The sequence below is a fragment of the Pezoporus flaviventris genome, unplaced genomic scaffold, assembly GCF_033815535.1.
Source record: "Pezoporus flaviventris isolate CSIRO_AGI_PZ_B2104156 unplaced genomic scaffold, CSIRO_AGI_Pfla_v1 ptg000002l, whole genome shotgun sequence".
Classification (NCBI taxonomy): domain Eukaryota; kingdom Metazoa; phylum Chordata; class Aves; order Psittaciformes; family Psittacidae; genus Pezoporus; species Pezoporus flaviventris.
In genome coordinates this window covers 3,121,827-3,145,941 of record NW_026892550.1, presented here as the reverse complement: position 1 = coordinate 3,145,941, position 24,115 = coordinate 3,121,827, and the positions used below count along the sequence as shown (strand labels likewise).

Sequence of the window (24,115 nt, the reverse complement as noted above, 5' to 3'; positions counted from 1 at the left end):
TTCTAAGAAACCTAAGAGATGAGAGCTCATGGAGTCAAGCATCTGAAAGGCAAAGAGCCTCCAGCCCGCTGTGACAAACAGCCTGGGGAGTGTCACAAGCTCTTTCTTCACAGCTCTGCTGGCCAGGAGGCATAGCTCAGCCACAAGGCTGGCTGTGCGCTGCCATTCCCAGGGATATTAGATATTATCACAGCAGCCTGAGCCAGAAGGAACACTTTTCTGGCTTCTTTCTTCCCCTTCTTTTTCCTTTGCCCCAGCCCTTCCTGGCAATGCCCATGTTAAGATGGAAACTGAATCAATCTAAACACCAAGCAAATGGAGCAAGTCTGGATTTGTTCAGCAAGCTTTCATTTGTCTTTTTTTATCCTAGACCATTACTAATTCCTGTGCAGCTCCTGGAGCAGTTACCTTTGAAATCCAACAAAAATGATGGATACAATTTGCCATCTTTTCCTAAGTTATTTAGGAGGCTAATAGATTTCTTCAGAGTAAAGCATAAGCACTTATGTCCTGCTAGTTTAAATTTTAACACTCTGGTTTTGATCGATCTGTTTACTTAGCATACGAACTGTAACCTTTGGCAGGGACCTAAAAAAGGAGTTAATGGGAAATATGTACACACCACAGAGCACACTCTTTCTGTGCCATTCTCTATCAATAAAGCAAACTTTCAAGTCATCTTGTCTGCAGTGTTTTAGATAAGCTACTCTAGAGGTAAACTTAGATTACATACATTAGGATCATAAGGAAGTTCAGGTTAGAATGGGCCTCACGAGGTCTCCAATCTCCTCCTCAAAGCAGGGTCAGCTCTGAGGTCAGACCGGGTTGCTCAAGATGTTTTCTAGTCAGGGCTTGGAAATCTCCAAGGATGGAGTTTGCACAACCTCCTTGGGCAACCTGCTCCACTGCTTGGGTGTTGTCACTGTGAAAAAGTTTGTCTTTATGTCTAATCAGAACCTCTTGCGTTTGAACTGATGCCTGTTGTGCCCTTCCTCACACCATGGACCCAAGTGAGGAGCCTGGCTCCATCTTCTTCATGACCTCCTCACAGACTCTGAAGGGCTGCAGTCAGATCTCCTAGGAATCTCTTCTCCAGGTGGAAAAGTTTCCATTCTCACAGGCTAGTGAGGCTGTGATTGAAAGACACCTGCTGTCCCTTCCTCTCTGCAGCCCCCAAGAGCATCTCTGGTACCTGGGCTGTGCTCAAGATGAGCCAGAGCACCAGGGCAGAAAATACTTACTTAGTGTGAGTAGCAGAATGGCAACATGCTATGAGTAAGGCTAAACTGCTGCAGAGAGTAAACAGATAAAACAGAGAACTGCTCTAAGGCTACAGCTGCCAGGCACGAGCTCTGTCAGAGAAGACGTAAAGCTGTTGTAGAAGGGGAAAGTGGTGATAAGATCCAGGAAACTGAGCAGATGTGCAAGCTAAAGATGTGCTTTGGTGTATGCTTTCCCCAAAGTGTTTCTTCCTAATATAAAGTCCTAAGTTAACTGTCTGGGTGTAACAAACATGACTCATAACTGGGCAGCAGTGCTATGACTGCTGAGCTGTAGCCACATCTGCAGGGCAGGTCCTAGGGAGCTGCCCTGGAATCGAAGTCTATGGCTTTGCTTTGGGGTGGAGGAGGATTTTTGCTTATGGGAGACACTGGTGGCAGACCATTGACCTCCAACCAACCAAACACCCCCAAACATTTCTGTTTCTGTTGCCATGTGTTGTATTTTCTGTGCTTCCTGTGAGCTCAAAGAAGTAATGAGGAGGAGGAAAGATGTGATTTAGCATTGCCTGACAGACTCAAGAGCAATTACCAGAACCCATCAAAGCTTTTCTCAGCTGCAGAGAGCATGAAGAGCGTATTTTGACAATGTGCCACAGGCAGACAGGGTCCTGCTTTGTGTTACGCTGTGAATAAATAGTGCCTGGTTGTGTCAGGAGTTTATGCAGGGTTTTCGGGGTATGCTGAGGATCTGTCATTGAAGAGTTTCTTTTACTTCTCTGAACTGCATAATAACTGAACATAAGTGTGTTCTCTGCAGCGCAGTTTTATGGTGCCATAACAGGAATCAGAGGAGGACAAAACAATTTAAAAGCTTGAAAAGCAACAGGCAAGATGGAGGCCGTGTGAAGGATAGATCAAAACTGTCCCGTTTTAATACCAGGGAGATGTGAGGCTGCTGACTGGAGCCCAAAGGGGAAGGATGCAAAGCTTGGAGACCATCGGTTTATCAATGCTGCACTGGGCAGTGATGGCACATCTCACATATAGAGCATAGAAATCCCACAAGTGATCCCTGCTCTCCAGAAACAAAGCCGTTTACTCCACAATTTACCCCAGAAAATGTCTTCATTCCTCCAGCCATGCCAAGCCCAGCAAAGCAGCATGGTCTAGGACCCACCATGCATGACGTCTGTGTGCTTCTGTCTGCCAACATGTGGTCAGATGCGTAGCCCACACATGACCAGAGCACCTTCTGAGCAGGTCCAAACCATCTCCTTTCTTTCTTTCTTTTCCCTGTTCTCAGGATGAGGTTTTCTTTGAAGGAGTACTCATCAAAGGCAGACCACTCCACGTCACTGTTAAATCTGAGTCATTTGGTTCAACAGCTCAGGGAAAAAGAGCTTCCTCCCACTTTTTCCTCAGTAGATCTGGGTAGACGTTACAACAAGAGCCAGTGGTCACATCTTGCCATAATTATACAGAACCAGGGCATTTAGAGCTGGGGGCTCAGCAGTGCTTTTAGGACCCCCCTTTAGAGGGTGGACTCACCTGCCAGCCTCTCCACTGCAGTAAGACCACCAGTGATTCCTGTGTGCAGAAGATGCTTTAGATTGACAGCAGAAACAATGCTGCTTTTCCTAGAAATGTACAAGTGTCAAATGACACCCACAGACTAATATTGCTGAAGTTGTGCCAGAGAACAAAAGAGACGCCTGGGCCAAGATAAATCAACACTGAAACAGAGAAGAGCATTACTTGCCAGCCAGGCTGCTGAGCCAGTTCATACCCAAGCGCCCCGAGCCAACACATGCCATCTCTACCCTTCCCACTGCTGCCAAATGACTAGCTTAAGATGTGGTATTTCAGGTCGAGAAGCAGAAATTGTGTGGGTTTGACAGTGTAATAGATTTAGAGAGGATTCTTCCTGCAAAAGCATGTGACCTGAAAACCCAGTTGCAAGATTGCTTGGAGGCATCTTTGGGCTTTCTCCAATGCTGTGTCTTGTCATATGCCTTTACTTCGACTTAGATTTGTGTTGTCTATTCTTTCTATTTTTGTTCCCATTTTGGTTTGATTTCCATTGCAATGTAAAAAAGAAAAAGCATCTTTGGAATGCAGGTTGGTTTCTGAACATTCTCTTTCTGCTGAAGAATTTGCTCCTGAGAGACAGTGGCTAAAGCCTGGTAGCTCCTTAGAGAACCAGAAGTATAAATGCAGCTCTGTAGCCAGACCAAGAGGAAATACTGCCGTCTAGTTTTCCCTTTCAAGAGGAGTGTTGAATGAGAAACCACCACAGTAGTTTGTGGGAAGGATGCTGGGTTTGAAAACACAGTCAAGAACATATTTTGTTATTTTTGCAATGTTTGCTATTAAAATAACCGTCACGCACCTTACTTGGACATTATTTTTAAGCCTTGTATAATAATATGTGTGATCTCTGTGAGCTGACAGCTACAGGACTCTAGTTCTGTAGGAACACAGTGAATACTCAGGATGTACGGATGTACCCTGGGAGCATGTGAATATGTCAGCAGTTCACACTGCCTTGCTTTGCTGAGAACTTTCTGCTTAGTGGTGAGAAGAGGGTGTCACTGAGTCTCTTGCAGTGTGCCACGAAGGCTGCCCCTTCCTGCCCTGCATTGCAGCACTGAGCCTGAGAGAAGGACCAGGGCTTTTCCTGGCTTTCCCTTTCTCCCTAGCAGTGCTGCAGCATCATCCCCTTCACCAGCACTGCTGTTTCCTTGCCCATTTCTATCCAAACAGCAATTCCCATCCCTCTGGCTGTGCCCACAGCACTCCCTTCCCTGGCAATCTGAGCCGAGCCAAGACTTTGCTTTCTCTGGGATGCAACCCAACGTTAACCAAAGCCTCTTTTATTGTTAGCTGAGACTTCAACTGGGCAGGAATCTGTGCCCTGAGAATGTTAGCACAAAGAGAGGTCATTCCAAAACCAATGGGAAGTACTAAGGGTGCAAGAAACTGGTTGCTGTTCTGCCCCTTTGCAGGCTTTTCTCTCCCCTCCGATTAGAGACCGGTGAGACCTTTCTTAGCTGTAAAGTTTTAGGTCTCAAGCAGTGTTCAGCAGTTCAAGCAGAGCACTTCAAGCATGGCACCGCTGTGGTGGTGGTGCTGGTACTGCAGTGTCAGGGGTACCAGAGCAGCTGAATGACACTGCAGTTCTTCCTCTGCAACTGGTTCCAATTCACTTGTCAAGAGGTTTTTGTGGCACCGCTGAAAGCAAAGCAACAGGCAGCAAGCTTTGTGAGTACAACCTCTGGATGTCAGTCTGCCCTTTGGTGTTGTAATCCCTTATAAAGATTACAACTGCTTTAATAGTGTATGAACTTTTCTGTTTGCTTGGGGTTTGTTTTCACAGAGGCTTCCTACCACAAAAAGCCACAACTATTTTAGTATAAACATGCCCACATCATTACAGTGTATTTCCCTCCCCAGATGGAAATGCACTTATATCACTATTAAATACTCACTGCTTTGAAGTTTACTAGTTTAAAAGCATTAGGGAGAAAGAAATGCATTAACAAGCGTGAGGGCAAAGTGGCTTCAGAGGAAATGCAGCACTTGTGTATTGCCCTCTCTTTCTGCTCCATAATGAACAACGAGCACTAAGGACATTCACCCCTGCTGTGGTCATAGGGGCCAGGCTCAGCCTTCAAGCTTGGGTACTGAAAAGATGTTAACTGCACTTGCTGTGGTTATGTTGATAGATGTTCCTACCATAGCATGTAATGAAAAGACCTAAAATTCATTGTAAATTATCCCATCCCCCTTAATAAGAGATGTTTGATGGGGTCACAGATGATTGTGGGGCTCCTGCTTACAATGTGGGGGACTCCTCACCATGCTGCAGATCTCCATAATGGAAAGTGAATCCTACCTGAACTGTGCCTGTTTCTCTTGGCTGCCGCAGAAGGAAGCCCAGGGCCTCTGGCTCAAATATCCACATCACTGTGGGAAGCCTGGAGGCTGGGTCAGATGAACCTCAGGGGAAGCCAGCATCAAATGTCAGGAAAACAGATACACATACCTTGCCTTGAGCAAGGCTGAATAATATTAAAAGACTAGAGTGGAAAAGAGGAACAAAGCTCATTTAATTGGGTATTACAGCCTTTGATGGATAGGAACTGGGATCTGCAGAACTGAAGAACGGGATGTTTGAGATGGCTCGTGCATGAGTGTGGCTATAAGTCACCTATCTGCAGCTTCTCTTCAGCAGTGGCAGCAAGCAGAGGTATACAAGTTAATCTTAAGGAGCAGCCTGTTTGCAAACCACACAGAAGAGCCATGGAATAAGGCTGTTTAAATCAGAGCTGTAAATTTTGCTGATAACGTGATTGTATTCTCTAGTAATTATATTCATAGAATCATAGAACGGTTAGGGTTGGAAAGGACCTTTAGATCATCTAGTTCCAACCCCCCTGCCATGGGCAGGGACACCTCACGCTAAGTCATAACACCCAAGACCATACCTACATTCTTCTGATTATTCACCCTGTGCTGGGGAGGGTGAATGTTTTATTGCTTCTGGTGAAACATATTAAGACTAAAGGGAACGATCTCAGACAATGAAGTCTTTGGCTTTCTTTTAAATCAATATTGCTACTATTTATGTAGTGGAAAGAAGACAGAGCTCATTTTACTTGCCCCAGCCACCTTTACTTACTGCTAGCAAAAAAAGTGGCCTTTTAACAGCGCATGAGATCTTGTAAAAGGTCTGCTGAAGACATAATGTCATCCAACATTGTCACCCTTAGTGCTTCCAAACCGTGTCTTTGGAAACGACAGTTTGATGATCCTCATGTGTAGAGATGAAGGTGGGATGAAGAGATTTTTGCCTAGAAGTCCCATGGGGGCTTCTCAGCACCAGCTTCATAAACCCCCTGTGTCCCCAGATACAGGCTGGGTAGAGGGCTGTTGTTGGTACATGCCTTGTGTTAGCACCTGAGAGCAATGACTTCATTGTCTTTTTTTACCCCAAATGACTGCAGTTTGTTTTGCTGTAAATTTGCCAGAGGTTTTCATTAGACAATGGTCATCTGAACCAAACAAACTAAAAAAGACTTACCCATCTTAAGCCCCTTTATCATCATTAATGCACTAAAAGTGGTATTTGCACGTATCCTTTTAAGTGACATTTCTCTGGCCCTCCTACAGCAAATAGGCATGTGAGACCTTGAATCCCTAGGACATCTGAAATACTTTGGCTCCTTTTGCCCCCCAACAGTTACTGTGGTTTCTATGAAATTAACACCGAAACTAATTCAAGAATCAGCCTTATGTTTGCCACTAAGGAAAGAGTTCACTTTGTTCAGACCTGCCAGGTGAGGCACACACAGTCCTCTGATGTTTAATCTTTCGCTTATCTACAGCAGCTTCTTAACTTTGCCAACACTAGAAGAATGCCTGTGGAGATTCACCTCTTTGGCACTATTTACTTCCTCATCACAGCTTGGCACCATCCCTCTGGTTTTGCTGCCACGTTCGTGTCTCCTGCATTAACCAGGCTGTTCCCCAGCCTGCACAGTGTGACCAGCTCAGCTCTGCATAGATCACAATGCAAGCCTGGTCCTGCTTCCAGTAGCTCTCTGGATGTGCCTTCTGTTGGCATTCAGCCTGCTTTATTTGCCCTGCAGTACAACAGAAGCAGAACCTAGGTCAGGCACAAAGTGTTTACTTTCTCCTTCCATGCTTTGGCTGTAGATCAGGTGCATTGATCATCCAGCCTCACAATGACAGCTTTGCTGCTGAAGTCCCGCTTACCCAGCCTGTGTTTGTGGGGCTGTCGCAGCAGCAGAGTGACTCACTACCATCTCCTCATCATTTTCATGAACAAGAACAATGGTCCACCAGAACCTGTTTTATCTGTACCAGGACCAATGTGTAGTGACCTGGCCCTGCTTCTGATAGCAGAGCAGACTGGTGCTCATCCTCCTCTGCACAGAAGTGTTGTGGTCTGTAAAAGGTGCTGCTGACTCTTAACCTCCCATAACACTGTCTCTTCCCACCTGGTTTCTACCCCATTCATGGGATGAGGTTCTTCTGCAGCTGGCCATGCTCTGCCTCACATACCACTGATGCGTTACCCATGGGCATGATCCTCAGGCTTGTGCTGGCCACCTTTATCTGCCCAAGTGCTTTCCTGTCGAGACTAGCAGCAGATACATGACTGTTTGGTGTCTGTTTTGAGTGTCCTAGTGCCTGCTCCTCACTCATTTCCTTCTTCTGTTCCTCCTGGGGCTTTATCTCCACATATTCAGCCTCCAAGCAAATCTTTGGGGGCTTTTCCACTTCTCACTTGTATTTATGTTTCTCTTCCTGTTTTCTGGAAGGAAAAAATGATACTTGGCTGGTGGGAGGACAGCGGGGAACTGGAGGTGGTGCCTTTATGGACCTGGAGGAGAATTCAGCCCATCAAAGCAACCAGGAGGCAAAGGAGTGATGGAGTTGCCATTTTCAGAGGGATGGAGTGACACAGCAAGGACTTTTCCGTCCCTTCAACTTGGTCTTCCAAACCTCAGGTCCATCCCTCAGAAAATGTACTCCTACTTAATGAAGTCTTAGTGCTTTGGAGAGCACTCGTCCATCCAGCTCCACTCACTGCATGTTCAGAAGACCATGAAAACTTCATTGATGGCTACAGGGGTCTGTAACATGGTTGCATGCCCCAGATTCATAAGGGAAGACCAAGGCATGGAGACACCTTTCTGAAAACTCACCTTCCCCCAGAGCTGTAGCAATTTGGGAAGGAAAACCACAGAGCAGAGTAGTCAATAATTAATTTGTTTAACCCGGAACTGTGGTGGGTTTGAATTCCCAGCTAAAGAAGTGTTTGGGAAAAGTACTTCTGTGTGATTTTTGTCTCTCCTCATGCAGTGGTTGGATCGGCTTTTCCTCCACTCCCAGCCAAACTCCCCAGCTGCAACATTTACATCTCTTCATAAATCACGTTTCCCACAGCTTTCCATCACCACAATGTGGCTTTTCCAACTCAAGGCTTTGGTTTTCAATCCTTAGCAGAGCCAGAAAAGCCACAGCATTCGTTTCTCCAAAGAAATCCCTGCTCCACCTGTCTACCCAGCTGGATGGAAAGGCAATCAGTGCAGTGCTGTGGGGACATCAGTCTCAGGAGCTTCACCGCTGCTCATTCACCACCTTGCAAAGTCACCACCAGCGTAGCTGTCAACCCTGCACACAGTGGCAGAGCAGTTGCACTTGCAGGTATTCAAGGAAATGTCAAGGAGATATTTGCATGAACAGTTAGTCTTGCTCTGCAATTAACGTCTTCATTACTGGGTGCACTCGTTTCTATGTGTTTGTATTTATATGCATAATGGGATGCATGCTGTAGGTTTGTTTAAAGCTGGATCGATGGGTCCAACAAAATCCTGATTTGCTCATCAGGCATATTATTAGCATTTCATTCTATCATGAAATGTTAAAGTGGTGCAGCATAAAGTGCTGTCCTTATATAGCATGGAATTATAGAATCCTAGAATGGTTTGGGTTGGAAGGGACCTTAAAAATCATCCAGTTTCAGCCCCCCTAAAGCCAAATCGGCAGCGGGTGAATCAGCTGCATGTCTGCAGGTTCCTCAGCACATGTTGACTGGCAGCACAGGGAGAGGAGGCAGACACCATCAGCAGTGATGCCTGGGTCATGGGTAGCATGCTGAGAGGTGGTGGGAAAGATGGGGATGCAGCCAGAAATGCCTAAGGAAATGTCTGAATGCTAGGGCAGAGGGACACTGGGAATGCGGGACATCTCAGTCAGGGTCCTCCAGCCCTTGCTGTCCCCTCTCTGGGCTGTGCTATGCAGAACAAGGACAGAGCTGTGTTTACCATCATCCCCACATGGTATTTACAAAGTAAATCAGGGTCTGGCATTTGTTCCAGCATTTGATTATTACCTCTCTCAGCTCACACTGGGATCCAAAGGCTTGGCCAGCTCTGAGACCTGGGTAGACCTGGTGCCCACCCAGCAGTGCAGGGTGGAGAGGGTGGACATTGACTTTCTCCTCCGCTGATGCTCAAGACCAGAGCTCGAGCCTCGGGGCCACACCAGCATTTGCCATTCAAATCCACACCAGCACATTATGCAAGCAGGAATAAAGGGCCGTATCTGGGAAAGGCACCTTCCTGGCAGCTCCCACCAAGCCAGAAGCCAGAAGGGTGGTGGAAGAGATTGGCTTGGGAAGGCAGTGGGTAGCAGAGCCTCGTGGTCTAAGCTGTCAGCAGGAGGTTGGTGGTGACAAAAGTGGCCCAGGACATGGTCTAACCCTGATGCACCCACAGCTACAACCCAGCTGGATGGATTGATTGGGTCTTTTTGGAGGCCTGTGGTATCTCAGGAATTGATTTCCATCTTTCCATTGAAAGGAAATACACTGATTTGCTTATCAGAAACCCAGCTCATTAATTCATAGAATGTTTGGGTTGGAAGGGACCTTAAAGATCATCTAGTTCCAAAATTCTTTCCTTCTATTCATTCACCTGTGTCTTTTTCCATCTTTCAAGCTCTTTACCACTAGTTAAATGAGATGTTTCCTTATTTTTAGTATTGATGATCCCTGATATTCATAATCTGAGGCTACCTCCTACCATAAGATTTCCTAAAGGTTAAACACATTTAGAGTTTCTACCTTTAATGATCCGAGCTCACATGTTGATCCTATGATTCTGTGTGCAAGAAATTGAGTCCTTAATAGTAACTGTCCTGGGTTCAGCAGTCGCAGTCAGTTTTTCTCCTTCTTGGTAGCTGGTGCAGCACTGTGTTTTGACTTTCAGCCTGGGAATAGAGCTGATAACACCGATGGTTTTAGTTGTTGTTAAGTCAGGTTTACCCTGACCAAGGACTTTGTGAGCCTCATGCTCTGCCAGGGAGGAGGGGAAGCCGGGAGGAAGCAGAGACAGGACACCTGACCCAAACTGACCAAAGAGGTATTCCGTACCACAGCACGGCATGCCCAGGATGTAACTGGGAGTTACCCAGAAGGGCTGGTGGACTGCGGGGTTGGAGGAGGTATGGGTCAGTGCTTGGTCGGGCTGCGGGGGGGCGAGTTACCGGTTGGCTGGTGCTGAGGTGTTGTATTCTCTTCCCTTGTTATTTCCTTTATCATTATTATTATTGGTGGTAGCAGTAGTGATCTGTGTTATACCTTAGTTACTAAACTGTTCTTATCTCAACCCGTGGGAGTTGCATCCTTTTCGATTCTCCTCTCTGTCCCTCCGGGAGCAGGGGGAGGGCAAGAAGGGGGGGAGTGAGTGAACGAGCTGCCTGACTGGGTTTAAACCACGACAGTTCTTTTTGGCGCCCAACATCCTCATCCAAGGAGAAACTTCCTCTTTCAAAATGAAAGCTGTTTTCAAGGAATTAAACCTCTAACAGAATCCACCCATCCCCACATGATGAGAACCCATGACAGTTATCACCACTGAGGCTTTCTAAAGGGGGAAGCTGTTGCAGCTGGAGAACCAGAGACCCTACATGGGCCCTTCTTGACCTGGACACTGAGCTGGCTGTGATCTCATGGGGCTGCCTCAGCTGCATGGATCCCCTCGGTGAAGGAAACAACCTGGGATAATCAAAATGATGCTGGGAACACTCCCTGGTTCGCGTTTAAGCATAACATATTCCCAATAGAAAACTCCCTAAATCTTGTTTCCAGATGCCCTCCATTCATCAGCCTTAACATCTGCAGCATACAACCATCCCCAAGCCCATCAGATGGAGGATGCAAAGTGCTCCTGGGGCTGCCCACACCTCCTTCCACACCTCTGAACAAAGAGCAGTCAGTGTGCACCAAGCGTATAGCCTTGCAGGGCATGGGACCTGGCCATGGCTTAGCAGAGCCTTAGGGACCTGTGCTGTGCCACACACGAGCTCTTCAGAGTGACCCTACCACAGCACATCCAAAACCAGCACCCAGGCTGCTCCTCAGAGGGTACTGAGGGAAACCATTCACCTCCATGGCTTGCCCACATCAGCGCTGAAGGAACCTCTCAGCACATGCCACCACCTCCGCAAATCACCGCCTGGAGGAAACAAGGTGAATGGGGAGGGTTCAGCACATGGAAGAGTCAGCCAGCAAACACGCTTTGATCCCTATTGCGTTCCGAATGGGACTCAACACTTGCATGCCCCTATGGGAGGAAACCCCACACCACCATGCCCAGTGTGTGTCTGGCTGAAAAGCCTTGGAACCCTTCTTACAAAACCATGTGCAAAATGGTTTGGGCTCATGGTGGAGGTTGGTCCTACTCAGAGGGAAATGCTTTGGCTTGGGCAGTGCTGCTTGTCCTAATAGTGAGACTTCTGAGCTGGCATGAGAGCAGGAACAAAACCTCTGCAGAAGTCATAGGGGAGAAAAGAAGTCCTAATCATCACCCAAGTCCTACGAACAACCCCGAAGTAAGTTCCTATGAACAACCCCAAAGTAAGCTCCTATGAACAACCCCAAAGTAAGTTCCTATGAACAACCCCAAAGTAAGCTCCTATGAACAACCCCAAAGTAAGTTCCTATGAACAACCCCAAAGTAAGCTCCTATGAACAACCCCAAAGTAAGTTCCTATGAACAACCCCAAAGTAAGCTCCTATGAACGACCCCAAAGTAAGTGTCCCTGCCATGGGGTTTGGTTGCTGGAGGTAGGTGCTTTCTGCTGTAGGGTTTTCCACACCACACAGGAGGCATCAGCTAAAGCTGGGAAGGATATAGAGAAGTCATCTAAGGCAGCATTGTAGCAGGGTGATGCTAAGCCGAGCTTTCAGTGATGCAGTGATGGATGTAGCTCTGGTGGGTCTCTAATCTAAACTAGTGCCTGATGAAGCTTCAGACTATTCCCCTGGTCCTCTCCCTCATGGGGTTTGTTGCTTCCTGTGTATTTGCCTTTTGAAAAGTTCAGTGTGAGGAGTAATTGCCTGTAAGATACTGATGAGACCAAGTGTAATTGATGCCTGGGAATTGAGTTAAAGCCCTTCAGTGCATCACTGAACCTCTCTGTCCTGGAAGGGGATTATCTGGCAGATGGAAACGGCCTCTGGATGCACTGCTTGCTTCCCAAACATGCTGCTTTTCTCATCAGAGCAGAGCAGATGACTGCAGTGTGCAATGGTTAGCAGAAATAGCATCATGCATCCCAGAGGCATTCCAAGCTGGCCCAAAACTGAATGGCAAATACAAGCAGTAAAGAGGCAGAAGGAGCCCAAGCTCTGCGTCTTACCTTGGATCCATCCTCCTGGGGTCCAGATGGCTTTTGATGGTTTCCTGGGATAGGAAAGACTGGGAACCCTTATGCTAAAAGCACAGCCTGTGCTTACTAAGAGCTTCTGTGCTAGGAAATGTTCTCTCTCACTTGGACCAGCACACTTGTGCATGATGAAAACGGAAACACTCTTGGTCTCCTCTGTCTTTAACAGGACACTGTAAGAAGCACACTTTAGGCAGGCTGCTTCCTAAACAGAAGTTCTTTTCTTGCCATGCTGAGCCAAAAAAGAGGATGTGGTTTGCAGGGTGCTAAACCAAGGACTGACTCGAAAGTGCCACCAGGATCTGCACAGGGCTTTGCGAGTGAATAGGACAGCAGCATGTCTTTGAGGTGATCAGAGCTGAAGCAGAAATGGGCAGCAAATGCAGGCAGGGTTTATGAGGCTTTGCTCATGTGGCTTCTGCTGGCAAATCTCAGAGTGCTGCAAAGTGCCGGTATTAAAGAAGCATCAACTGTGCTGCTGCTGAGCCCCCCCCCCCCTATGTGTAGAGGGTGATGTGATTTGTCTGAGATCATGAGACATCTGCATTGGAGCTGGGAACAGAGCCCAGACCTTGTGAGCATTAAAAACATTTGCTTTAACCACACAGCTTTTCCCTTTCGCTTAATGGAAGCTTGGAGCTGCTCCAGACTCGCTGCATTAAATCAACCTGTAACAAGACCAGGGTGGCACAGGGTGCCCAGAGAAGCTGTGGCTGCCCCATCCCTGGCAGTGTTCAAGGCCAGGTTGGACACAGGGGCTTGGAGCAAGCTGCTCTAGTGGAAGGTGTCCCTGCCCGTGGCAGGGGATTGGAACTGGGTGAGCTTTAAGCTCCCTTCCAACCCAATCCACTCTATGGAAGCAAGGGCTCAGATGCTCTGCCCTGACCTGTTGCCCTGGCACTGATGAGGTGATACCAGTTCTTCACCTGACCAGAAGCTAAATAACACAGCAAGAAAAATAGAGCCAGAAATGAAGACACCACAAGCAGCAGCAAAAGAACACCCACGAGGGCTTAAAGCTCCCTAGAGCATTGCCACCCCATGTGCAGTGCTCTATACCGCAGACTCTGTTCACTGTGTTGCCTTTTTGGGTGGTGCACCAGGGTAATTCATTACTGGTTGCCCGGCAGGTACCTGTATCCCTGCAGAGATGCATAGTTATGAACTCATTTTCTTCCCCAGTGCACACAAGGGTCAATAGCCAATGTATTTTGCTGACATAATGGAAAAGCTTGGCAGTGACACAGTCACCTTCACCCCACTTTAAGGATATTAAACCCAGGAGGGTTGGCTTTAACGGGAATGACAGGGATTTAGTGGTCCTTTCCCCTTCTCTCATGGGATAGTAAGGTTTGGAAAGGACCTTAAGATCATCCAGTTCCAACCCCCCCAGTACAGCTCAGCTCAATGGGTTTATTCCTCAGCCAGCTGTCTGAACAGCCACTGTAAAGACACTCATCTGGGTTCATACCAGTGTCACTCATACAGGTCTGACAACTCTTTTAAGCCGTGTGAGGTGTTGCTGGAAACCAGAGATGTGCCACAGAGCTGCTGCTTTGTGTGTGTCAGGTACACGTAGGATGCGGTGACCCTCAGATGATGCTTCTGGCTCTGGGATGGAAAAGATGTGCTGGGAGCACTTTCCATGTCTCCACATTCCCCAAGCCCTTGCTTATCTAAGATGGTCCCTGAGCTAACAAGGAGCTCAAATGATGCATCTGCAGGAGTGGTACATTCCACTTTCTCATCCATAAAACCTTGTTTTAAAGGATCAGTTCTTGAACAGACAATGCAGTACTCTGGAGTCCGAGTCCTCCTGCACACCCTTGCACTGCAGTGAAGAAAGCTTTGCCTCCCTGGCACAGCTCAGCATATCCAGGAGGAAAACTCCATCCCATTTTATACACTCCCTTTAAAAACATACCCGCAAATCCCAGGAGGAGGAAGCGTTTGCCTCCCATGGCTCTGTGGGACTGTGTGGAACCAAGTCTTAAGTTCACCATCAGAGAGGCTCTGGGAAAAAGAGATCCCTGGGCTGTAATGTCAGGATTTAGCTGCAATGGGTAAGTCCCAGCCTGGCTTTATGCTCTGTGTGGGCCATCAGTCATACACTGGTCTCAGTGCTGGCCTCCCATCTCACCCCCAAATGAACCAGCAGAGATTCAATCCCGTAAATAGCTTAAAGCAGAAGCAGGCTGGGATGGCAGATGGTGGCAGAAAAGAGGAAAGTGTTCAAAAAAAGAGACCCAATTCATTTCAGTTCCTTGAATTCGAAGCAAGGGAATTTCCATGGAAAGAAGGGGGGAAAACCTCACGTCAGCTCTTGTCAGGCTTTTGTAACCATCCCACAGCCGAGGAGCAGGGACCTTCTGTGGTCACCAGCAACTTGGTCAAACCAATGTTAACCATGGGGAATGCAAGTGGCTGCCCCGTGGTGGGCTTCTGGTGAGGATGATGACCACCAAGCAAGGGAGATGCTCTTGGGAATGCTGGGATGGGGACTCAGTTAAGCTGGACACAGGTAGGTCTGGCTTTGCTGGAGCTTCAGCTGCAAGAGCTGCTTGTGCAAGCCAAAGCAATACCTACAGACCCTCTGCAAGTGAAGGGGAAAGCCAGGAGCCTGTGAAATCACTGCCTGGGGAGGAATTGGCTTCAAGGCACTGAAGCCAAATGACCTGAAGCCAGTCAATGAGGGTAGATCATACCCATGCTCCCACCATGTGCTCTGTGGCACTGAGTCACTGTGGGCCTGTTCCACTGGAGCGTGCCCATGGGCATCAGCTCAGTCTCGGATGAAGGAAGATTTGGCTGTACCAAAGATAACTGAGCACACCCGCAGCCTGGTGGGTGGAAGAGTGGCTGCATCAGCACCTTTGAAAGAGCTGTTTCAGCAACATCCTCCTGCCCAGAGCTCTGGCCTGGCCCCAAAACATGAGGCAAAGAGCTGCTGCCTTGCTGTAAAACGATGTTGTGTTGTCCCCAGCACTGGTGTTTGTGCAAAGAGGGGACAAAATGGGCATTTACTTGGCACCAGCCTCAAACCCCTGAGGATGGAGTGTGGCAGGAGCAGGGATTCAGACTGCTCTGTCTTTCCACTCATAATTCACCTCTGGAGCTCTATCCCGTATTAAAGCAGATCCATTCCATCACAGCTGATTCCCAGGGGCGGCTGAGGGCACTGCCCTGGCTTGAAGCATCATTTCCATTCACGAGGCTGTTGGGTTTTACACTCATCTCAAGCTCTGCATCTTCCAGAAATAATCCAGGCAGAGGAACTCCAGTGTAACAGAGAGCAGAAGAGCCCTGCACTGAAGCACTGAAGGGTTTTACAGAGCACTGATTGCTTTCCAAGGTACAGCCCTGGGATTTTTCTGCAGGGCTCTTGTACTGTCAGCACACCATTTGCTCTGCTCACCCGCTCTGTCTTAATGTGCCATTAACAATGCAGCTCTGTATTTACTGCAGTTCACGTTACTGTTCCACTGTTACTCCTTGATCACTCCTTATCCTCCCTGTAGTGCCAGGCAAGGCTCCAAACCCCAAACACCAGCAGCAGTGTTACTACAAACCAAGCCGCAGCCGCACCAGGTCTGAGGCAGGGATCATTTATCTTCCCGAAGCTGGCACCCAGGAAAACAAGAAGAGCTCCACTTCCTCTCTGGCTCCGTGAGCAGACCTAAACCTTTCCAGGGCAATGTGGACAGTCAGCTCTTCCGAGGGATCTAACCCAGAAAACTGGAAAACATCATTAACTTCCTTAATCCTGGCTCTACAGCACCCGCTGCAATAGGAGCGGGAACACGCTGTCAGGCTGGTCCAGCAGCACAGGCCTCCCTGGGGGATGCTTTGCTAATGATGCCTCCCTTGATCAACTTTGTGCTCCTAAAATCACTGCCTGACCCTGCAGCCAGCATTGCTCCTCATACAGGCCCTACGCCTCCAGCTCAGTATCCAGGCTTGGCCTCGCTTTGGGATTACAGTGCTCATCATCACAGGGCTGCATAATCCTCTCTGGCCTGAGGGATTTAAAACAGTCTTTCGCATCACAGGAAAAAGCTTTAAATCATGGAATGGTTTGGGTTGGAAGGGACCCTAAAGCTCATCCAGTTCCAACCCCTGCCACAGGCAGGGACACCTTCCACTAGAGCAGCTTGCTCCAAGCCCGTGTCCAACCTGCCCTTGAACACTGCCAGGGATGGGGTAGCCACAGCTTCTCTGGGCACCCTGTGCCAGCGCCTCAGCACCCTCACAGGGAAGAGCTTCTGCCTAAGAGCTCATCTCAGTCTCCCCTCTGGCAGGTTAAAGCCATTCCCCTTGGCCTGTCCCTACAGGCCCTTGTCCAAAGCCCCTCTCCAGGTTTCCTGGAGCCCCTTTAGGCACTGGAGTTGCTCTGAGGTCTCTCTCCAGGCTGAACAATCCCAACTCTCTCAGCCTGTCTTCACAGAAGAGGTGCAACCGGGCCAGGCTGGATGGGGCTTGGAGCAAGCTGCTCTAGAGGAAGGTGTCCCTGACTGTGATAGGAGGTTGGAATTGGATGAGCTTTAAGGTCCCTTCCAACTCAAACCAGTCTATGATTCTGGGGCTCCAAATTTCTGAGGCCAATTCATTACCACAACACAATCAAAGCAACCTCTTAAGCTTAATTAGTGTGAACACCTGGATGAAAGGGTTATTTAGGTCAGGACTAGAGAACTAACAAATGCCACATCTCCAGATGCAAAATGTGGCAAAGATGCTCCTCACTGCAGGACTGCAGATACCTCGTGGGGCAAATGGTCTGTAGCAGCCCAGACGGTAGCCTGGAATTGCAGGTGGGTTTGTGACCATGTTTGTTCTTTCCCAACTGCCCATTTGCCAACTGCATCCGACTGATTTCCCGGTTGTTCGCAGGATGACATGTGTTTGACAAATACCTACCAGGTGCTACAGCTGGAGGAAGGCACAAGGAAATCTCTTATGAGCATTTGCAAAGTGAAACCAGAGACCTACCGAGCTAATGCGTTTGGTAAGCTTCAGCGCCATGTCCAGTACACTGGATACAGATTTCAGGTGCTGGGGCAGAATGCAGCCCACTGAGTTACTCCACAGAGGCACCTTCACGATCCCAACATCTCCCCCTGCCTGATGTGATCCCCTTTAGCACAGCTCTGCTGGAAGCAGGAGCTCCTCAGCAGGATAAATGCGCTCTGGCACTTCTCCACCAGCTTCGAGGTACCACTGAGAATGATCATGGATTGAAACTTGCCTGGATGGTGCTGAGCAAACCCCAATGTTAACGACTTGTGTGCACTGCATTCTGATTAAAATCAATTGCATAAACAAGAAACTCTGATGTCTGAAGAGTGGCTGACAGCTCCCAGCCATCCCGTTTCTAACAGCCAAAGTGATGGCTGTTGGCTGCATGACAAAGTTCCCTCAGTTACACAGCCATGTAATAGGACCTTCACAATATTCCTTTATTAAATATCCTCTTTGATACAGAATATTGAAGCAAAAATAGCTTTAAAGCTCCAGTTTGGTAATTCTTACAGGAGTCTTTTGTGTAGCCACTGTTACAGCAGCTCACATTGCCACTGAAGGAACAGATCTTTATCAAATGTCAGGTTTCTCCCTGTGTGGAGATCTGTTCCATACAAAGAAGTCTTAAAACATTGGAAAATGCTTATAGAAACCATGAAAACTCTGAATTCTGGGCTTCAGCTAATCAAGAAATCTAACAATTGTGTCACAGACACATAAAATTCTATAGAAATGAATTACCAGAACAGGAAATGCATCCTCAAAAGCTTCTAGAAGCCATGGCAGTGCATGGAAGCGCAGCAAGAGACGCCTCAAGCACAAATGCTTCCATACAGTGCTGAAGCTTCAGCACAGCACTGCCCAAACCCACCTCTCAATGTGACTTCCAATACTGGAAATCCATCATTTACCATCCATGTGGCAACAGGCACTACCCCCAAGATGGGATTCTGCCCTGCAGAAGTTGTTCAGCATCAACAGGTTCTGCTTTGACTTCATTCTGCCACTGCTGTTGCGCTGTTTGAGACACAGATGGTCTCCTTCGTTTTATTCATTTCTGTGTAAATCAGTAACCTCCTTTGTATCATTAATGAACAGTAAATTAATGTTTCTTTGGCTCAAAGCTCCTACAGCTGCAGACATTCTCACTAAATAGATAAGGCCGCCCAGGTATCCAGATTAACATGGATACCTGATTAGGTATCCAGGTCCTACTGGCACAAGAAGACGACTGGGGACACAGTATGTGCCACTGCTGCAGAGCTGTGGAGCAGACGTATCTCTTGTGATGAACATTCCCATCAGAGTCCTGAAGTTATCACCCAAACACTATTTGAGGGGCTGCTTGAGGTCAAACAAACCAGTCCCTCCTTTAACAACTTTTCCCACCACGAGGCATGCAGAAGGGGATCGCAGCTCATCATAGGCACCTGCAACAGAATTCAAACAAAACTCCTATCAGGATGTTTTCAAAGGATTCCCAAAGCTCAGTCCCGAAAAAAGCATTTTGGTTTACATGGTTCAGCCCCTTTGGTTTGAGAAAGGCACTGCCACCTACTGTTCAGATTCCATTTGTGTATCTGAGAGCAGGAGCCCAAAACCCTACCCCTCTTACATTATCTCGTCCCAATCCTTTTGTCCAAGCAAAGAATTTAGCCACACACTACTAAGCTCTCCCTATTCAGCATGAAAAGACAACGCGTTCTGAAGCCTAAGGGAACACAGGTCTGACCTTCCAGTGAACACATTTTGCTGATTAAATACATTACTTCAAAAATGCATGTGAGGCAAAACCAGAAAGATTCCCTTTTCATTGCTGCCTTTTTCCTTTGTTAAGAGTGAATCCTTTTGATGTGGATTTTAAATCCTTCTGGCTAGATATGAAGAGCACATTTCACTGGAGAGACATTCCATGAATTCCTTTGATTTTGTGGTTACTCACTGTAGCGAAATAGTGTCACAGCTATTTGGAAGCTCTCTAGATGACATGTCTGGCTAGGACTGGTTTGCTTCCACTGGTTTTCATAAGCACCCAGGCTGGTTTTCATTCATCCTAATGCTGGAATTCTGTCAGTGGAGCAGTTGGAAGATTGGAAATAAAACTGTTAAACTTCTGATAAGTTTATTCTACAGAGCAGGATGTACTGAGGATGGGGTAGAAGCTGCACCATGGCACGAGCTGCTCTGGTCTCAGCTGAATAACTACATAGCTGCTCCTAAATGTGTGCCAGCTGAAGAAAACCAAGCTCTTTTGTTAGATCATTAAGCAAAACAGTCAAAACTGTCCTGTTTGCTCACGTGGTGTTAACAAAGAGTTATTCTCTGAGCAAACAGCCAAAGGAGTCTCACTTCGGATACACCCCAAACACTGGTCAGCACTCTGATGGGTCACCCCACACTCTTAAATGATGCTTCTCACACTGGCTGTGCACAATGGCCACAAGCCTTCTTCTTTCCTTCTTCCTGATCACAGCAGGCAGCCTTGCAGCATCTCTTTAACTGTACAGTCAAGTGATCAGTTACACTGAAGCAGATTAGATCCAGACCGCTGCAATCCACATTATGACTTTGATTTCCATCGTGGTGAAAACATTAACTCCCTTCACTGGTAATCAGTGCAGCTTTCCTGCCAATTCATGGTGCCCTTCTGTCAGTACGCACTTCCTGTCTTTATTCATAATGGTAGCCATAAAGATAATTACATTTCACTTGGCAAGGAACGTACTTCTAAGTCAGTGGGTGATAGAATGCAAATCCAGAGAGGGCGTGCAGCTGTTTGAGAAACAGTTCAGCTTCACCCTGATTTACACTGCTCCTGTCTGATTTTCAGGTGAATTAAGTCAACTGTAACCAATGCTATTAATTAAAACCCAAATTACCTTCACAGAAAAGGTCTAAAACTAACGAAATTCAGGGACAGAAGTATGTGTGCCATCTGTGCAAGGCAGCTTAAGGTACTAGCTGAAGAGATCATGTTGAGAGCGTTTCCCATTTGTAATAGGTAGCAAAGGCAGCACAGTGGCGCTCAAGAAGGAAAGCATCCAACTGGCAAGTGACAGAAACCAGGACTATTTGCAAAAGGGAGACACAATCAGTATCCAAGGATAAGATCACACAAACTGTGTTTAGTGACAGACTTAAAGCACCAGCTCTTTTGACAGAACTCGTGAATGCAGGCGGCTGCAGCTGTATTTCAGATATCCTGCACAATGCACACAACCATTGACCTCCTCACCCTCCAGAGCAGAACTGGAGCGCAGGAAGGATGCTCTTGAGCACCTCACATGGCACCACTACCATTAGACAAATGAGTCTGTGATTGAGGAAACAAGCAAAGACAGTGAAATGCTAAAGCAGAAGAAAACCAGAATCAAAGTCACAACCAGGAGGCCTGTTCTCACAGCAAAACTCTGAATAGAGAAGAAATGAGAACATGGAAGTCTTATTAGAGACATGAAAACAAAGCAGAGGTGACAATTTTAACAGCAGAGGCAGATTTAGCAGTGTGTTATAAAGCTTTGCTCTAACAAATCTCAGCAATGTTATAAAAATGCCTATCTAATTCCTAAAGAAAGGAGTCGCAGACCCCACAGATGACATGTGGGAGCCGACTTCATTGGAGCTGACAGAATTCCATTAAAAACATCTGGAACATTTTCCTAGGCAAAGGCTTCATGAAAATTCTAGCCTCTGGCATATTTTGTTTTCCCCTAATGCAATTATCCATCACTCAAAATAGGGGAAAGTTACAATGAAAACAAAGCCTATGTGAAACGCTGCAGCCATCGGTTTCAAGCTAAACCACTTACCCATCATTGTTGCTTCCTTCAAGAATTTGTAGCTGGTTTCAAATGTCATCTGCTGCAGAGGGGAGGAGTTGGACTGAATTCCATAACGATTCAGTGGTTTATAAAATCCTTCAAAACACATGTAATCTGCCACGAGGGAAAGGTGCCGAGGGTCTACCACAATCCCTAAGAAGACAAGAAAAAGCAACCATCAGAGCACTCAGGGGCTAAGGTTTGGGGTTTTTAAAGTAAATTAGGCCTAAATTAAACACCCCTGAATGTAATCAACATGGAGAATATCTCTAGTAACAGTCTTCTGGCAGTTGTACCTCTTCGTGAGTAGCTGGCTTAGCTGCCCCCCTCAAATACACAAGAGAGACAGACCTCACTCTAATATAAACCAATCTCTCTCCAGGGAAGCTAAACCATCAAGAATGCTGTAAGGCGGCTGAATTGCCCTACATAAAAGCACTGAAGTCTGCTTTATGCAGAAGGGGATCACACATCATAGAATCACAGAATGGTCTGGGTTGGAAAGGACCTTAAGATCATCCAGTTTCAACCTCCTGTAATGGGCAGGGAAGCCTCACACTAGACCACGTCGCCCAAGGCTTTGTCCAACCCGGCCTCAAACACTGCCCATCCACTTCTGATGGGACAGAGCTCCAGCCCCTCACCTTGTGGCCTGCATTAGCAAAGCACAGTCAGAAAGGTTCTGCTATTTTCTGTGCATGATATTAGGCACCCACAGAAAACCCCATTTAGGCTGAAAAGAAACAGCACTTCTGTAAAAATAACATGGAGTTGGTGTCATGGGGGATCATTAACAGCTCTGTCAACATTTACCCAGCAGTGCTTGAACCACTTGAAGGTCAGACCACTCTGGCCTGCCAGCTGGCAAACCTGTTTCATGTAACTAGTTGCTAAAATTCCCACTGTATTAACTTCCCTCTTCTCAGTAGTTAAATTCATAGCAAGACTTAGCTCGCTTAAGGCAAATTCAACATGCCTAACTTCAGCAGGCTGTGAAGTCAGGCATCTTCCCCAAGCCTGGACTGCATACAGAGAACATTCACACAAGGAAATGCAGCTATTTTAGGAAAGATATTAAAACTCAACTCAAAAGGGAGCCTGAACTCCCATCATTAAAGAGCTAGAGTAAGGCAAGGTTAATCCTATTCTCAGGGCCTCTATACAAGTCTAACAGCTTCCTCACACATCAGCAGTTAATTTGTCTGGACCTTCCAGCTTGTAAAGAATAAATGGACCAGAACAGAAAAGCTCTGTGAAGGGGGGATAAATTCCACCTTGCCTAGTAAATTTTCTCCTGATTAAATGGAAGGTAACAATGAACTAAAGTGTTCACAGCAGGCACTATAATGATTAAAATAATGAGAAAGTGCAACTTCAGAATACACATATAAATGAAAAGATCATGCACACAAATTTAAGCACTGTGGCTGGGCTTTCCCATCTTTAATGATAATAAAGACTATCTTAATAAATACAAAGAAATCTTACCATATACAGCAAATACATCTTTTATTTCCTTAATAATCACCCTCAGGGCAGACTCTATTCCATAGTTCTTAGCCATGGCATGAATATCATTGGAATAAAGTCTGTTCAAGTCCAAAATCTGAAAGCAAAGAAACCACAGACACAAGTTAGGACAGTAGTTACTCTGTAGTTCCAAAGAACTTCAGCCAAGATAGCTTTTTTCCTCTAGTTTTCATTAGCTTAAGCAGCACCAACAGTTAGTGAACAAATAGGCAGCAGCTCAAATACAGACAAAGATTAATTCTGGGGATTTGTTTTTAAACCAGTGATCACAGCATTATGTACATGAATAAGATACTGGAATCAAAACTCACCACAAGAGCAAATTAGCTGAAATTAGAAGCAGCAAACTAACATCTCAAGCAGCAGAGGAACATGTTAAAATCTTCCAAACACCACAATGCAATGCCCAGGCTGGCTCAGCCAGCCAGAACTTCTAGCAAAGCAGTAGAGAAGATGTAGCTTGAAACAATCCTGTATTTGTGGAGTTATGGGCTAGATGGCATAGCAGAACTATTCATCTCCAAGTGCTGCAATCTGTTTAGATGGAAGAACCCCCTCAAGTAACATATAGAGAGACAGCTGGAAGCATGGTGTGAAATTATGTGTCATTAGACACTGGGCTGCTGCACAAAACCTGATTTGCTGCCGTTGAGAAAAGGCTCTGCTGAGCTACATCTGGGGGTAAAAAAAGGAGGACGAAGAGTGTTTAGGCTACACATCACCCCTGCTACATTAAAATGGCATCCATCATCCACTGTCTCTCCCTAGAAGATGGAAGACCATTCCAGTCTGGGATTGTAAATAGATTACGTACATCAGAGTATCTGAACAGCTCTGCAAGGTTTATCCCTTCGGTGTGCAGAACGAGTTCCTTCTCCCCTTGCTTGTTGGTACTTTCATTCAACAGGCATCGTGTGATCCCCTTCACCTCATGAATAACTGTGTTCCGTGCGAGGGAGACAAGCAAGGAAGAGAGGTCGAAGTACACCTTCATCAGTGGGAGCGCCAGGGAAACCTAAGAGTCAAAAACCAACATAGAGTTGTTGTTCTGTGAGCAAGCTTGAATCTGGCTCAATAACCAGCCTAGTTCTTTTTAAGGCTAAAAGTAGACAACTGGAATTCCCCTACTTGTGTGTTTAGGATCATAAACGTCTGACTAGAATTACACTTGAATGATGCTAGTATGAACATGCCACCCCAGGAGCATTCGTCCACATTGCTTTCTGGTCTCTGATCTTACATGGATTAGTTGGTTTAGGG

The 24,115-nt window shown here is 46.7% G+C and overlaps 1 protein-coding gene across 2 annotated transcripts in view; it reads right to left on the bottom strand.

Annotated features, from left to right (window-relative positions):
- Positions 1 to 17,927: 17,927 nt before the first annotated feature.
- POLR1A (RNA polymerase I subunit A) overlaps positions 17,928 to 24,115 on the bottom strand; it is a 35,910-nt gene continuing 29,722 nt past the window's right edge. Inside the window, exons 28-32 of one of the 2 annotated variants that reach the window (XR_009745792.1) lie at positions 23,670 to 23,870; positions 22,814 to 22,931; positions 21,314 to 21,478; positions 18,158 to 18,934; positions 17,928 to 18,127 (exon numbers count right to left, since the gene is read on the bottom strand). Coding sequence is in view for 1 of the 2 variants with exons in the window: in XM_061466655.1 (XP_061322639.1) it covers positions 18,834 to 18,934; positions 21,314 to 21,478; positions 22,814 to 22,931; positions 23,670 to 23,870 (585 nt within the window). In the remaining variant the exon portion in view is untranslated. Of the gene's footprint in view, positions 18,935 to 21,313; positions 21,479 to 22,813; positions 22,932 to 23,669; positions 23,871 to 24,115 lie in introns of both variants that reach the window. The other variant, XM_061466655.1, reaches the window with a different exon arrangement.